Genomic DNA, 17,660 nt, shown 5'->3' with positions numbered 1-17,660 from the left:
TCATTGTAAAGATGGCTGACGATATCATGTTGCGACATTTGGAAGTTCTACAAAACTTGAGGATGAAAGTCTTCTCTTTCTGCCACTACTATCATACGTCTGTGTTCATGAATTTCACAAAACATGCAGATTTGTAGAGTGTGATTCTCGAAAGACCTTTTATGAGAAGTACCGAGCTAGTACATGATTGGGCCACAAATCACATTTACCCATGAAAGAATTCACAAACCTTGAATTTAGACATGCTAACTTGGAAGACACATCCCATGGATACGTGTTGTTTGACAATGACTCAAAAACACAAACAAAACCACCTCAGTAAAATTATGTGCAACCCATGAACAACTAGAACTGTCACAAGAAAAGAACCTCCTTTATTATAGTTTAGGCTAGAATAGGATTTGCTAAGTCATAAAGAGGATATTCTCTTACGGGCGATAAAGAGGATATTCTCTATAGTTTTTCGTAATGATAAAATTATAGTTTTTCGTAAGAGTTATTTTTTATTATAGTTTAGGTAGTTTTCAAAAAATTATAGTTTAGTTAAAAAAGAAATAACCACTTAGACTTTGGTATTTTTTAATATACAAATTGAAATTACCTATATATTTTAAAAACTACATAAATATGTGTGTAACCATTCAAAGACATGGATTTAAAATTGTTTTACCTTTTTTTAATGAATCATTTTAGATCATCTTGAAGGAGTATTTTTGAGTTTGAATATGCTAATCTATGGATTATCAATGCTTTAAAAGGATGAGCAAAGGATTGTTGCATCATTTCTCAATTAAACAAAGTAGAAGCGCTTCAGATATCCAATTTGGATGTCTCTTGAATTTTACAAAGAAATTTCATCATACACAAGGAGGGGGTTGTAATGTGTCTTAGGTTGATGTAATCCTCAAACCTTTTGGAAAATAACTAGAGGCATTATCACTTTCAAAGACACGTTCAAAGGGAGTTGAAGTTGCTAAAATAAATAACAAGATAGATTCAAGCATATCTTCTAGAGTATCACAAACCAAGAAATACACATACTAGTCAAAATCAAATACACCTTTGAGGCTAAAAATGCTTATCCATCACATACTTTAACATTACTCAAGAATTCCTACAAAACTTAACAATGCCTGCTAAAATCTTGTTACTGTATTCATTTATTGTGCGTGGTTTCTGGACTTGGTGGTTTTGGTTGTTTAGGTAGTTGTTTATTTTCTTGCATGTTGTCTTGAAGCACACAAAACCTATGTTGCTTACTATTGGAGCTTTCTTTTGAGATTATGCTTATGTGATAGCATGTAGGCCTATGTAATCTTTATTATCTTTGGGCATCCAAGGATTATAATTTTTTCTAAATCCCATTAAGGTGAAAAGATAATGCCCACACTAATCAAACAATGCATCAACAACATTCATGATCCTTGATTATCACAATACAACAATATATTCTATATTGCTCCAAATCATCTAACCATATTTTGCACAATCTCTTACATGATTGCCAAGGTTTCTGACATGATTAGGCAAACACTTCATGGCATGTATTTTAATAATACACCTAAGCAACAAACATTTCCAATGGTAATAATGCCTCTTGTGACATGATTAGGTAAACATTCAATATTAATTTTTTTAATTCAATGGCAAAACTAAGCAAGCAAAAAAGCAAAGTAGTGGAAGAAAGGTGTTGCACAAAAAACCCAAATCACAAATACCCAAAGGGTAAAATCTCTTCCATACAAGGGAGGCCAACAAAGCAAAAAACATCTCAAAAAAAAGACAATCCCTAAATTTGTTTGTGGTGAACAAACCTAACCTCCAATTGGAGCATGGGATTTTAATGAGTGGATTAAGATAGCCACAAAGCCATTGGAAATCTTGTGTTTGGGATAGGTGAGAGGGAGGAATTGAGTTGAACTGTCAAATAGTTTATGTTCCCTTTTCACTGTCATTAATCGTTGTTCCTCTTTTATTGTTGGATTCAAATCCTACTCTTAATCACCTCTTTGGCAATCTCTTCTTCACCCTCAAGAGTTAACCCAACCACTTTAAGGATCACTTAAAGAGTGGTTTGCCTTCTGCATGCCTTCCATCAATGTTGTGTAAACACCAACACAAAACCATAGGCAAATCAAGATAGAGCTTAAGCGTCACTCAACTTTGAAACCTCATAGAAATACAAAAAGTAAGCGGCACCTTGAGGCAGCTCATAGATGACAAGTGAGAGGTGGTCACATGGCATTAGCAGGATTTCCTGTGCTAAAACAGGCACAATGAGGGACTAGAGAAAGCAATGATGCCCCCATGCTCATCTCATGCTGTACCACCTTGCTTGCTGCAGTGCAAGGTAGCCACACAAGGCATGTCAGCCAGAGACAGCAGAATGGAGAGACATGAGGCCTAGAAGAGCTGAAAACTGGAGAAACAGAGCTCACTTGGTCTAGAACAAGCACATCTGCGTTTTAGCATCAAGGCTCAATCTCACAAGCTTAATGATGGCTTAATTAAGCATGCTTGTGAGTGTGAACTAAGGGTTATCTAAGCAACAGAGACCTGAACACTTGCTTCATGGAGGCCTGAACCAGCACCAACCGTTAGGTCCAGAACCTGGCAAATGAGAATGGACGCTCAAACAAGCAAGCAAGCAATCTACACTTAATCCGCAAAACCAATCGAATTCAGCCTCTATTCAGAAATAAGAACATGTTTTACACTATTTTGCAATCACGCCGAAGGCACACACAAAACCCTAACCCTAACCCTAACCCTAGCAATAGACATGAAATGAAATCAGTCACTGATGATATTTTGATGTTCATGATAAACCAAAAGAAGGGTGGTGTTGATAAACACCTTTGAATGCTCTTCTGCAAAGATTTAGCCGCCGAAGCCGTAGAGAGTGCGGCCCTGGCGCTTGAGGGCGTACACAACGTCCATGGCGGTCACGGTCTTGCGGCGGGCGTGTTCCGTGTAGGTCACGGCATCCCTGATAACATTCTCCAAGAAGATCTTGAGGACGCCTCTGGTCTCTTCGTAGATAAGGCCGCTGATACGCTTAACGCCGCCCCTACGGGCCAGCCTCCGGATGGCGGGCTTGGTGATACCTTGGATGTTATCGCGCAGGACCTTGCGGTGGCGCTTGGCGCCGCCCTTCCCCAGCCCCTTTCCGCCCTTGCCCCTCCCAGACATGTTGGCTTTAACACAGGTCGCTTCTCGATGAGCAGAAATGTACTCGCACTGCATCACTTTTTTCGATGGCTTTTAATATTTATAGTTCGACTCGCTTGCCTCTCAACCATCGATCTAAAATTTAATCTGGCGGTTCTCAATCGCATTGACACGGATCCATCCTTGTAATCGCTCTTTGCACCGTCCGATGTAGAACTTCTCATCCAACGGTTTAGACCCACTCGCGCCAGTTTTGTTTTTGAACACCCTGAGATACATGAAGATATTTTTAATGTAGAAATAAAATGTGTGTAATTGATGACTCTCCAAAAACTTTTTTCACACCTGATATTTTTATTTAAAAAATCGGAATGAGATGCATGGTATTATTCAAAAAAGAAACTTCAGATTTCTTTTTTGTTAGACTTGCATCATGTTGGGCTATCAGATTTCCTGGGAGCAGTCTAGCTTTTTGTTAGAGGAAGAGAGATGGTCTTTGCTTTGTAAACTCCTTAATGAGGTCAAATGGTCTATAGGAAAGTTCTGATGTTTTTGTCATAAAAGTGTATTGGACCTTTTTTAGCACTTATATATAAATATATACTATTGATCCCAAAAAAAAAAACTAAAAAGAAACTTCAGTGCATCATATCAAGCTTTTTTTTTTCATTAATTAGGATGAGTGGGTCGTGCCCCCACCCCTTTTTCTAGTTGCACACAAGAATTTCACTTGACTACACACACACCCATTCTACTACCCACACACACCCATACGAGGGCTTTAAACATCATGACCGCTTGGGTAGGGTGGATCATGATGAAACAATGACCCATTGGCATAGATGTCCCCAAGAGGATTTGAACTTACAACCTCCATATTGAAAGTTGAAAGTCTAATCCACTAGGCTACTTGCCTTGGGGACCATATCAAGCTTTTTAAGAGAAGCTTAACTCGAAGCTCAATTTTCTAAAGAGTTTTTCACCGCCGAGACAAATCCAGAATGAACCTAGCCAGCTCAGCATCTTCTTCTTCTTCTAACTTGCTCGCAACTTCAACCCACTCCTGTTCCTATCTTTCCCAGTCTGCTCTCATGTTTCGGATCTTTTCCTCTGCACTTGATATTTTTATTCCACCCACCAAGACTATTTTTCAAAGTACCCGTGGTCCCCAGTTAGTAATTACACGATGGCTCTGGCTCATAGATCTATGCTTTTGAGCCCGGATACCCATTATTACTCATGATGCACTTAGCGCAAGAAAATACCAAAGTGTGCCAAAATTGGTAATGTTAACCATGGCGGTTATAACATACCCCCCTTCCTTACTTGGAATCCATCCTTGGAATTGGTCATTGGCCGAAGTTGAAGTCGCGTATTCAAAGAGTTCTCCAAATGAGCAAGTTGTCAGGCTGCCATATGACATAAAGAATTGGTGGCCGGAAGTGAGACTTGAACGTGTTTGAATATGTCTTCAAAAGTAACCAAACAATGTCAAGCCAAGAATAAGAGCTTGTAGAAGTAAGCTATGACTTGGGTAAGGTTCGACCCTTTGTTGAGGTTGAGCCACATGCAATTTGGTGCTAGTCTTTGTGCAATTGTATTGGGGACAATCTTGAGCAACGTATGCATTTGCTTGAAGAACTTTTTGATAGTAGCCTAGTGCATTGGATATGGTATATAATCTTATAGTCGCGTTGATGAACTTCGGCATCTACTCTAGCATCTTGTGTTCTTCTGTCTCCGAGGGGTTTAAGAAGTATGGTAGCATAGAGTGTTGGATATGGTATATAATCTTATAGTCGTTGATGAACTTTGATATTTGCTCTAGCATCTTGTGTTCTTTTATCTCCTGGGGGTTTAAGAAGTGTTTCTTTCGATTGCACATGGCTTGTTAACCAAATATAATTGGTAAAAATGAACTTTATTATATTATGGGTGGATACACAATATACAAATTGGACATCTAATTTGGGTACCATGTATCCAAGTCAGATACAAAAGGGAAACCCTTTTTCATTGCACCTCATTTAGTTTGGAATATACATATAAGTCTAAGAACTAAGATACAACATCCGCATCAAAATGAGCAGCTAGTCAATAGGTGCCAAAAGTCAATGCCCCCCACAAACTTGTATATACATGTATAATTACTTATATATTTAGGTCCACCATAAGTCCTTTTGAAAATTTGAAAGAAAATTCCTCAACTAGGCTCCCAACTGAAGTTAAAACCAATATGGGAGTAAACTACTTGTAAGGAAGAGAAAGCCACCCTCCTCTCCAAGTTAAAGGCCACTTTATTACATAGGCTGCACCAAGAAATCCATCTCCCTATAATAGTTGAACATGTAAGCCTTCAATGCGTTGGTACATAGCACTACATGTATTTAGCTATACTCTGCATAAAACATTACACACAACATACAAAGTATCCATGCCATAAATGAAATTGAAGGGGGGAAGCTGTGAGAAACTGCACCAACAAGGATGAGATCCCATGAACCCATTATTGCCAAGCCAAGCCAAGACCTAGCTCTCATTTGTATAAATGGTATCCATTTTGTGATGCGACCTTGTTAAAACTTTTTGTGTGCACCTCTAATTTCTATACATAGTATCAAAATTTAGGTACATGTTGTCCAAAATCACAAGAGATACTTGGAAAATCACAAGAGATACTTGGAAAATGTATACCATTCATTAATTGTTTATTTTACCTTTATGTAGTGCTGTTGCTACCAAAATTAGATAGGTGCTATCCTATATGGGATTGTAGGTTAATAAATCAAGATAAACAAGTAACCAAATTTGGTTACATTTCTTTATGTATGTATATTGAAGCTATCAATATTGGACCAAGTGCATCCATATTTCATGTCATGATATCTTGTGTATGAGGCTTCCTTCCTAATGTTAGACCTTGTGCATCCATATTTTGTGTCATGTTATCTTATTGTTAACCACTCCGGTTAACATTACCTTTTGCATGGCTACACTCTTTGTAATTTATCTTTTGTAAAACCACGCAATGCGCTTATTGCATAAGAGATTGAGCTTACGGCTTGTGTAATGCCGCTCATGAGAGGAATAGTTGTACATAGAGCTAGAGAAAATAGTAAGACTAGTTTTGGGCCCCCAATTGTAAATGGGCAGCCGGCCATTTTAATTATGAGCTCTTGTATATAAATCATTTTATGGAATATGAAAAGGGACAATCCCATTTGTCTCATTTGAGCTTGCCTCTTCTCTCTCTCTCTCTCTCTCTCTCTCTCTCTCTCTCTCTCTCTCTCTCTCTCATTTGAGCTTGTGGATGCATGTTAGCTTGTGTTCTTGCTTGCTTGCATGTTTGATTGTCAGTGTATGTAATGAGGGATGGTGATGTTTTCCTTTCTCTTCTTCTCTACTCTCTCTTTGCTATCTACCAAGTCGCTTTTGCATGCTAGTTGCATGAGGTGAAGGTTGAGCTCTCCATAGCTTCCTTCCTTCTTGCTCTCTACCTAGCCATTGGATCTCTTCTTGGGTGACACAAGAAGAGGTGGAGTGAGCCCCTAGTGGCTTCTCATCGAGGAGTTAACCCTCTTATGGTTGGCCAAGTGTAGCTCTTTGGACTCGACCCTTGCATGCATTTCTCTTCTCTCCTCTTTCCCTATTGTGTGCAAGGTAGTATGTTTTCCTAAACATCTTTTAGCGCACCGCTGCCAGGGAATGCATTTGGCTTAGGGTTCTCCACTCTATTCAATTGCTAATGTCTTTGATTAGCCCGGTTGGAGTACAAATCCACCTGTTGGTTGTTTGATTTTGTGTTTGTTTTGTTGCTGATGGTGATTACCTAGAGCATTGGAGGTTAGTCGAGCATTGGAGCGTTCAAGTCTTCACCAAGCGCGGCAGGAGCAAGTAGGTGTGCTCACATTGCTCTTAACATTCATGCAAAACTTTGATTTTATGTTCTTTTTTCTTTAAGTTTTCTTCTTAGTTTAATCAGCAAATTAATCTCAAATTGTTAGTTTTAATTATGCATTGTAGGCACCAATAGATAGCTAGAGATTAGCTCTAGCTCTCTATTGAAACAAAAACACAAAAAAACCAGTGGGAGAACACCTGAATCAGCAAGAGATTGAGGAAAAAACCAGGCAAAAGTGCATTCTACTAGCTGATTCCGAGAAGCGAACGTCCGTTCTCTTTACAAGCCATGCCCGTTCCTTCTTTGCCACGTTCGTTCCCTTCCTCAGCAGAGCTGACCAAATCTAGTAAGATTTTCTGGCTAAATGTGGCAGTTGCATTAAAATGGGAATATTTGTATTAAATTAAGCATTAAGTGCATTTAATTGCATTTAATCAAGTGGGTGTGACTGAACTGTCAGACCTGCAACCTTAAATTCCCAGACAAATCTTAAAAAAATCCCAGCAGATCTACAAGTGGCACGGCCGTTGTGAATGTGCCACGCCCATTCCCTTCTCATTGAGAAGCGAACGCCCATTCCAGAGCTCAATTGCAAGTGCCACAACCATGCCATTCCCTCTGTCTCTTGATTTCGAAAGCGAACACCTGTTCCTTTCTTTCTCTAAGAGCGAACGTCCGTTCCATTTTGCTTTTGGAAGCGAGTGCCCATTCCTTCCCTCATTTCCAAAAGGGCACACCCGTGCCCTTCCGGAAGCGAATGCCCATTCCATCCTCATTCACAAGTGAACGCCCGTTCCCTTCAACCTTCAAGAAGCCAATGTCCGGGGCATATTCACCCTGCCCATTCCATTCTGGACCCATTTTGGAACGCTCGTTCCTTTCTGAGATTTTGAAGCATCCGCCCGTTCCTTCTTTCATTCCACGAGCAAACGTCCATGCTAGTTGTCCTTGGAAAGCAAACGCTCGTTCCCTTTTCATTTGCAAAGCGCACGCCCGTTCCTTCCCCATCTGAAAGCGAACATTCGTTTCCTTTCTGTTTTCAAAGCGTATGCTCATTCCACTTCAAAGCGTACAGCCGTACCACAAAAAAAATCTCTTCATAGAGGGGTTCTACACAGCAGTTCCATATTTCCATGCACCTACGATTGGGTAGATTGGTGCAAAATAACCCTCTTTTCGACAAAGCAAACTCTCCTGAAGCTCCCTCGCTTATAAGGTCGGACCCATCGTTCAATACCGCGTGGAGTCAAACGGTGCTTGTCTTTGACAGTACCAGTAAAAGCAAAGACCACCCCAGCACAGGATGAGGAACTCCTGATCTCGAGAGCCTGAACTTCAGTGCATGGACAAACCATATGTTCAAGAGCAAGCTCCTACCTCTCCCATACATTCACAGAGAAGCCTTGCTTCGAGGCTTCGTAATTTTATCCTAGGAAATACACAATCAAAAGAACTTCAACCCAGGGTGAGAGGCATGGACCAACCCTAAGAAAGTGAGCCCACTTCGTCTCTGGATCCTAGAGCAGAAGTAGGGCAAAGTGAAAGCCAACAAACCGAGACTGAACCACCAGTCTGGAGAGATGTGCCTGTTTCAGGTATGGTTGATCAATATAGGGTTCAAAGACCAGTACAAAACCTAGGGCTATGTCCATCATCCCAAGGAATCATCCCAAGGATGAGAAATGTCTCACCAAAGGAAAAGGGTCTACCCAAGCCCTTCACATCAACCCGGTCCACCTGTATATCAGCCATACCCACCACAAGGAGTTTACCCTAGGTATACCACATGGGACCACAAGGGGTACATGCTAACCCACCTATCAGACAAAGGGCCTCTAATGGTATATTATTCTCCTAGCCCCGCTCCTCCACCAACCCTGCTCCAGCCATGGCAGGACTAACACCAGAAATGTTGAGATTAGCCATGGAAATAGGGAGGGGGTGGTTGTGGTTGGGCATCACGCCCCCAACACCAGTACAACCTGCGCCTGCACCAAGACTAGAGCGGAATAAACCCACTAACATCTCAAAACTTATCATGAAATTTGATGGGACTGGGGATCCGATCCCACATTTGGAGATGTTTGATCAAATTTGTGAAGCCCTCAACCATGTAGAGGATCAAGTCAAGGTGAGTGTCTTCGGCCTCACCCTTGATGGCAAAGCTGGCCAATGGTTTAGGTCCTTGAAAATGGAAGATAAAGCCACCTTTGAAGCTTTGAAAGAAGCCTTCAAGGTGAGTTGTGTAAGGGCACGTCATCAAGACCCTCAAGAAATCTCCTTATTAATCTTTCGTCAGAGAACTTGTCTATGGCACTGCAGCATGAGTGGAGATATCTGACTTTATTGATGTAGTCTCTGATGGGTAGCATTTATGTTTGTGTGCATATAAACATATTGCACAATGACCTCGATTACACCATTTGGCCTATAGAACTCCACGATCCTACCTTTCCAATGCTTGTTTTAGGATCACTAATGTCTTTTTTTAAAACCTTGAACGAGTGCTGGGCCTCAACATGATTAAGTCTGACTTTCTGAACCACTAAGGGGTCCAACTGCCCCATCAGCATCCTTCGGACTTCCTATTGAAACGTTGCACACTTTCAATGCTGCAAATGTGTTTTCTCTTAGAGCTCATCTACAAAGGGAAAATAGAACATTATTACCGGGCGTCTGCTCCTGATAATGGACTCTCTGAGCCTGCGGATCTCCAGGAGATAAAAACCCAAGCATCGCTGATCAATGCTGCAGAAGTGCTATGGATTTTGAGGATAACTTCAAGGGAACACGTTCCCGAGAACTTCATGAGGGCACATCAGAAGCTTCTTTTAAGACCACCAACACAAATCCTGATGGAAAAAGCAGGGAGTCCACATCACGACAAAATGTAGAGCAATTGACCACTGCATTAATGTAGCAAATGACCCAACAATGGAGAACCGGCCAAGGTCGTCTTTGTCTGAAGAAGAAGACTTTCTACACTCTACCGCTCGAGCTAAAGAACCTATTGGCATGCACCGACTACCAAAAAAGCTTATTGAATATGCTAAACCTATAGAGAAAAAAGAGATACTCTTGGCAGCTCAAGAGTTGGTCAGGGAATGCCAAGCGCAAATGGAAGATGAGCCTCCTACAACCTATCTTGAACCATGCCCATCGATCTCAAATTTAAGACTTGTGGAAGAAGCTTAAGTATATCCTAGAGAGCTCCCAGACCATTCACCCCCACAAAGGCTAGCAGAAGCTACAGCTCCCACTGCAGTAACCACCCCCCAGCAGGGAGACAAGGTGGCCAAATATCTTAGAAACCCGGGGGATGACCATCTCAGGAGAATGAGCATTGAAATCCTTGTTCCCATCCCTTACACTCAAAAGAGCTTAAGAATAAGCTAAACCATCCTTCCTCGTAGGACAATCCCCATTCCAAGAGACATTGCAGGTCTCTCCTCCTTCCTCTCTTCTTAGATCCAAATCTGTGTCGGCACCTTGCTCCAAGGTAGCCCAAGTTTATGGAATAATCTGAAAGACTGGATGGAAGGATGCCTTGGGGCAGGCATGCACGAAACTATGGAGCCTGACAGCTCTAATGAATCCAAGAAAGAACAACCTTGCCAATAAACTTTGATGGTCTTCAATTTATAGCAATCTTGGATGGAGGAGCAGGAGTGAGAATTGTTACGAAACAATGCTGGGAAAAATGGGGAGCACCCACCTTGGATGACACCACATTGTTGGTTAAACTTGCTGATGGAGCCACAACTAGACCCATTGGACTACTAAGGGGTCTTAAAATTAAGATCTTGGGAACTACTTATCATCACACCTTTGTGGTGATGAATTTTAGACATCAGCCAGTTCTTACGAGACTGCATCCTTGGCAAACCATTCATGAGAGAATAAAAAATGATTCATGATTGGGATACCGACCATATATACATTCGGAGAAAGGACCAAACATTCAAGATCAATCTACGCACGTGGAAGGTACACCCTATGAGTGGAAGACCATTTGCAGAGTGCCACAAGACACTGGAAGATGAGAAGGATAGTGAGGCGTGTGTGCCTCTCCCAAAGCTAGAAGACTCTGAGAACTAGATGCATATCCTTGCTACCTTGGACATTTTGCCTAGATGCACTGGCACAAGGTTTGCCACAGTAGACGGGCAGGAGATTACATCTCTATATATGCTTAGTTCAGCATACCTACCCAATGTTGCCACCCAAAAACCCGAACAAGTTATTAGAACAAAGCCATCAAGGGGTACGAGCTCCCATGGAACTCACAGGTGTAAGGGATTCCCTGGCTTGGAATGATACGTCTTCCCAAACGATTCATATACCCATTGGCTCAAGTATGTTGGGGTGGTGGATGAAGCACATGACCACTTTAATGAAATGTGTTAAAAGGAGTTTGCTAATAGCTCCCTTTTGATCCGCACGACCATCCCATAGCCAGCAAGGCCCATTGAGTCCAAACCAGAATCAGAGAAGCTTTGCCACTCAGCTCACAAAAGCAAGCAACAAAAAGTTAGCACTGGCTGAAAAAGAAGCCAAAAGGCTAGTTGATGAAGAAAGTGCTAAAGCCGAAGAGACCAGACAGGTGCCTAAACATTTTAAGACCTTCCAGATGGTCGACCGATTTGTCCAATATGATTTGGCTCAAAGGTCTGGCAATGGGTAGCCAGGGACTTCTTATGATGGTTCAGCCAAGGTCAAGGAGATAAATTTGGCAGACTCGGGCGAGGACCCAAGGCCGATGTATATTGAAGAAGACCTCTCTATAGAAGAAGAGATCAAGCTTATCGCTTTCCTGATAGAATTCCAGGATTGCTTTGCCTGGAAGTACATGGACATGAAAAGTGTACCTCTCTTGAAGTAGTCAAGCACACCATTCCAATGGTTGATGTAGCCAGGCCAGTCAAACAACAGCTTATCCGATGAATCCAAAATACTCCAAGATGGTTCGCGAAGAGATCGATAGACTCATTGATGTCGGATTCATCTATGAGATCGAGCATATGGAATAGGTATCACCCATTGTAATACACCCATTGTAATAGTACCCAAGAAGAATGGAAAAGTCAGAGTAAGTGTGCGTCAACCTTAAAAAAGTCAATGCTGGCACCATTAGGGATCATTATCCCTTACCTTTCATAGAACACGTGCTAGAACGAGTGGCAGGAAAGGAAGCCTACAACTTCCTTAATGGATTCTCTAGGTACAATCAGGTACTGATCGATCCCGACCAGCACAAAACAACCTTTGCCACTGAATGGGGCGCATATGCATACCCTGTTATGCCCTTTGGGCTGTGACCAACACCCCGGTACCTTCCAATGTCTCATGTGCATGGCTTACAAGGAATATCTTTGAAAATTCCTTGAGGTCTTCATGGATGATCTTTGTGTCAATTCCTTCTGGAAGGAGCATCTTGCATGTTTGCGTGGCTAGAAAGGTGCAGGCTATATCGCATCTCATTGAACCCACTAAAATGCCAATTTTGGGTTTGACATGGAGTAATCCTGGGACACATCATCTCTAGGCAGGGAATCTCTACTGATGACAGCAAGGTGCGGCTCATCCTAGAGCTACTCCCACCCACTAACTTCAAAGGAGTCTAGCGCTTCATGGGGCATGTCGGCTACTATCGACGATTCATTTTTATGTACGTTGATATTGCTCAACCTCTTTACGGACTCCTCACTATCTTTGAGTGGATTGAAGAATGCCAAAGGGCTTACAGTACGCTAAAAAAAGCCTTGGCAAGCGCTCCAATTATCAGGTCCCCCAATTGGGACATCATTTTCCACGTCCACATCGATGCCTCAGCTTTTGCTGTTGGTTGAAAGCTGGCCCAACCGGCGGGAGAGCACAAGATGGATTCCCCCATTAGCTTTTCCAGTCGCCAACTTAATGAAGCAGAGAGAAATTACACCACCACGATTGAGAGAGAAGGGTTAGCCACCCATGGTCTACACCGTCAAGAAGTTTTGCCATTATCTTTTGGCAACTAAGGTTGTTTTCTTCATAGACCATCAAGCTCTTCTGTACCTAGTAAACAAGCCTTGTATGACAGGTAGAATCACCAGGTGGCTGCTTATATTGCTTGAGTTTGACTTTATTGTCACAGTAAGAAAAGTCTCTCAGCATGTTTTAGTAGACCACATGTCAAAGATCCCTAACAGTGAACCACTTGTGGGAGTAGATGATGAATTACTAGATGCCGCCCTATTCCAACTATGCTTGATTCCTGAATGGGGCGAGGAGGTGGCACACTTCTTAGCCAATGGCTTACGTGTAGATCCCCTCCTCAATAGAGATTGAGCCCGCCGTTTAATAAAACAAGCAGCCCCCTACCAACTCATTGCAGGCCAACTTTATAAGCAAGGAAAAGATAAAATTCTATGCCGTTGTGTCCAAGAAGACGAGTATGTCTTCCTCCTCGAACATGCTCACTCTGCCTGTGTGCTGAGGGACAGTAGATATCAGTGCTCGTAAGGTTCTCACGGTAGGGTTATGGTGGGCCACTCTAATGGCTGACGTAGAAGAATATGTTAAGCGGTATGATGAGTGGCAGCGTACAACAATTCCTAAACCCAATTGTGTCCCTACAACCATTTGAGAAATGGGCTATAGATTTCATTAGACCCATCATTCCTACAGCCAAATACACTCAAGCTAGATACATAATAGCTGCTACTACGGACTATTGCACTCAGGCAACCTGCAAAATGTGCGATCGACTGCTAAATTCCTATATGAATCACACATTTTGGTTGCCCCCTCGAGCTTGTCACAGCAATGATAATGGAACACATTTCATTATTGAGGTAATCCAATTCCTCCTGCTGCAAGAGTTCCTTATCACTCACAAAAAGTCCTTCCCCTATTACCCACAAGCAAATGGCCAAGCGAAAAGCACGAACAAAATTTTTTGTGCCATTCTAACTAAAACAATGGAGGCCAACCGCAATGATTGGGAACAAAAGTTGCTGGTGGCTGCACTTTGGGCTTATTGAACTTCCTATAGGACAACAACCAATGCCACCCCCTTTAGTTTAACCTTTGGCACTAAATCTGCCATGCCCATGGAGTTCTTGTCCCCAGTTTGCATGTTGTAATACAAGAAAAGCTCACTAGAAATGTCTTAGGTTGTTGCCTATATGAGCTTGAAAAGCTTGATGAAACACGCCTCTTAGCAATATACTTCTTCACCCAATGCCAAGTTCATGTGAAGATGTCGAGTGAGCTGGTCCTTCCTAAGAGCTTTGGTGAAGATGTCGGTGCAGTTCTGCTTTGTAGAACAGTACTACAGCTCCACAATCTCAACCTCGATTCAACTCCCGCACATAATGATAATGAATCTCAATGTGCTTTGTGTGAGCATGAAGCACATGGTTATTTGCAATGGCCACGCAACTCTGATTGTCACATCGTAAGGTCGTGGGTGACCTCACTGAAACTCCCATATCTGTTAGGATCCTCCTCAACCATATTGCCGCACAAGCAGCAAAACAAGCGGCCTTGTACTCTACTTTAGTTTTGAAGAATGTGCCATTGTGGGTTGCTTCTTACTAATCCAAGAGAACACACTTGATCCAAGTGAGAAGCAATATCCAGAAACTGACTTTCTGGTGTCACAATCTCCAGCCCGATCGGAGTCACACTATTGCACTACGGCGTCACTAGATATGTGTGTAATTCTCGGACCCCAGCTAACGCTTGTACCCCTCATCATCTCCTAACCATAAATGGTCACAACTATGACCCCTTCCAACATCTAAGCTGGGGCTCCCACTAAAGATATGTGAACCAATGGCTTCTCCTCATAATGGGGGCCGTACAAATGTGACCCACACATCAATGTGAGATACATGTGCTAAGAGGTGGGCATTGAACATATAGTAACAGCCCCCCCAATGTCCACCCAAAGTTGAACTAAGAGTTTCTTGTCCCAATGCCAAGTCCATGAAGATGTCGACTGAGCTGGTCCTTCCTAAGAGCTTTGGTGAAGATGTCAGCAAAGTTTTGCTCCGTAGAACAGTACTCCAGCTGCAAAATCTCATCCTTGATCAACTCCCACACATAATGATACTGAATCTCAATATGTTTTGTGCGAGCATGAAACACAGGGTTTTTTGAAATGGCCATGCAACTCTAATTGTCGCATATTGTAAGGTCGTGGTGGCTGACATCACTGGAACTCCCATATCTGCTAGAATCCTCCTCAACCATACTGCCTCACAAGCAGCAAAACAAGCGGCCTTGTACTTTGCTTCAAGAAAGTGCCACAGTGGGTTGCTTCTTACTAATCCAAGAGAACACACCGAATCCAAGTGAGAACCAGTATCTAGAAACTGACTTTCTGGTGTCACAATCTCCAGCACCATTGGAGTCACAATATCCCACTAAGGAGTCACAATATCCCACTAAGGAGTCACCAGATATTCGTGCAATTCTCGGACCCCGGGGAATGCTTGTACCCCTCATCATCTCCTAACCATCAACCATCACAACTACGACCCGTTCCAGCATCTAAGCTAGGGTTCCCACTAAAGATAGGTTTACCAATGGCTTCACCTCATAATGGGGGCCGTACAAATGTGCACCACACATCAATGTGAGATACATGCTGAGAGAGGCGGGCATTGAACATATACTAGCAGCCCCCCTCAATGTCGTCCACCCGAAGATGAACTAAGAGTTTCTTGGCTAGAATAGTACTCCAACTCCACAATCTCATCCTTGATCAACTCTCGCACATAATGATATTGAATCTCACTGTGCTAGCATGAAAAGTACGGTTCTTTGCAATGGCCATGCAACTCTGATTGTCTCGCATCATAAGGTCGTGGTGGTTGACCTCACTAGAATTCCCACATCTGCTAGAATCCTCCTCAACCATACTTTCTCATAGAGCAAAACAAGGGGCCTTGTACTCTACTTTTTAGTTGAAGAAAGTGCCACTGTGGGTTGCTTCTTATTAATCTAAGTGAACACACTCGATCCAAGTGAGAAGCAATATCCAAAAACTATCTTTCTGGTATCACAATCTCTAGCCCGATCGGAGTCACAATATCCCACTAAGGAGCTACTAGATATGTGTGTAATTCCTAGATCCCAGCTAACGCTTGTACCCCTCATCATCTCCTAACCATCAACAGTCACAACTATGACCCCTTCGAGCATCTAAGCTGAGGTTCCCACTAAAGTCACGTGATCCAATGGCTTCTCCTCATAATGGGGGCCGTACAAATGTGCACCACACATCAATGTGAGATACATGCTGAGAGATGGGCATTGAACATATACTAATAGCCCCCCTCAGAAGATGAACTAAGAGTTTCTTGGCCCAATGCCAAGTCCATGAGGACGTCGAGAGAGTTGTTCCTTCCTAAGAGCTTTAGTGAAGATGTTCGCGCAGTTCTACTCCGTAGAATAGTACTCTAGCTCCACAATCTCATCCTCGATCAACTCTCGCTCATAATGATATTGAATCTCAATATGCTTTGTGCGAGCATGAAAGACAAGGTTCTTTGCAATGGCCATGCAACTCTGATTTTGTTAGATCATAAGGTCGTGGCTGTGACCTCACTGGAACTCCCATACCTGCTAGAATCCTCCTCAACCACATTGCCTCAAGCAGTAAAATAAGCAGCCGTGTACTCTACTTCAATTGAAGAAAGTGCCATTGTGGGTTGCTTCTTAATAATCCAAGAGAAAACACCAAATCAAAGTGCCATTGTGGGTTGCTTCTTAATAATCCAAGAGAAAACACCAGATCGAAGTGAGAATCAATATCCATAAACTGACTTTTTGGTGTCACAATCTCTAGCCCCATCGGGAGTCACAATATCCCACTAAGGAGTCACTAGATATGTGTGTAATTCTCGGACCCCAGCTAACGCTTGTATCCCTCATCATCTCCTAACCATCAACGGTCACAACTATGACCCCTTCCAGCATCTAATCTGGAGTTTCCATTAAAGATACGTGCACCAATGGCTTCTCCTCATAATGTGGGCTGTACAAATGTGCACCACACATCAATGTGAGATACATGCTGAGAGGCTGGCATTGAACATATACTAACAGCCCCCCTCAATGTCGCCGAAGATGAACTAAGAGTTTCTTGGCCCAATGCCAAGTACATGAAGATGTCAAGTGATTTGGTCCTTCCAAAGAGCTTTGGTGAAGATGTCGGTGCGCAGTTCTGCTCCGTAGAACAGTACTGCAGCTCCACAATCTCATCCTCAATCAACTCCCACACATAATGATACTAAATCTCAATGTGCTTTGTGCGAGCATGAAACACAGGTTTCTTTGCAATGGCCATGCAACTATGATTGTTGAATCATAAGGTCATGGGTGACCTCACTGGAACTCCCATATCTGCTAGAATCCTCCTCAATCGTACTGCCTCACAGGTAGCAAAACAAGCGGCCTTGTACTCTACTTCAGTTGAAGAAAGTACCACTGCGGTTTGCTTCTTTTTAATCCAAGAGAACACACCGGATCCAAATGAAAAGAAACTGACTTTCTGGTGTCAGAATCTCCAGCCCAACCGGAGTCACAATATCCCACT

The 17,660-nt window shown here is 42.5% G+C and overlaps 1 protein-coding gene across 3 annotated transcripts; it reads right to left on the bottom strand.

Annotated features, from left to right (window-relative positions):
* Window positions 1–1,684: 1,684 nt before the first annotated feature.
* On the bottom strand, window positions 1,685–3,243 carry LOC147637573 (histone H4). 3 transcript variants are annotated; one of them, XM_086799374.1, is made up of 2 exons: window positions 2,857–3,243; window positions 1,685–2,089 (listed from the first exon to the last, which is right to left on the bottom strand). In XM_086799374.1, the coding sequence occupies exon 1, from the start codon at window positions 3,190–3,192 to the stop codon at window positions 2,881–2,883; it is 312 nt and encodes a 103-aa protein (XP_086655500.1). In that variant the 5' UTR covers window positions 3,193–3,243; the 3' UTR covers window positions 1,685–2,089; window positions 2,857–2,880. The 3 variants fall into 3 exon arrangements, with proteins under 3 accessions (XP_086655500.1, XP_086655501.1, XP_086655502.1); XM_086799375.1 differs by having other exon boundaries at window positions 1,685–2,081; XM_086799376.1 differs by having other exon boundaries at window positions 1,685–2,078.
* Between the last annotated feature and the right edge of the window lie 14,417 nt (window positions 3,244–17,660).

Source organism: Cibotium barometz, chromosome 6 (assembly GCF_041138505.1).
Source record: "Cibotium barometz isolate CiBa-2024 chromosome 6, ASM4113850v1, whole genome shotgun sequence".
Classification (NCBI taxonomy): domain Eukaryota; kingdom Viridiplantae; phylum Streptophyta; class Polypodiopsida; order Cyatheales; family Cibotiaceae; genus Cibotium; species Cibotium barometz.
This window is presented reverse-complemented; position numbering and strand designations above follow the sequence as displayed.

Bases quoted from the DNA above. Each gene is read 5' to 3' on its own strand.
- LOC147637573 (XM_086799374.1), bottom strand. From the start codon at position 3,192: ATGTCTGGGAGGGGCAAGGGCGGAAAGGGGCTGGGGAAGGGCGGCGCC.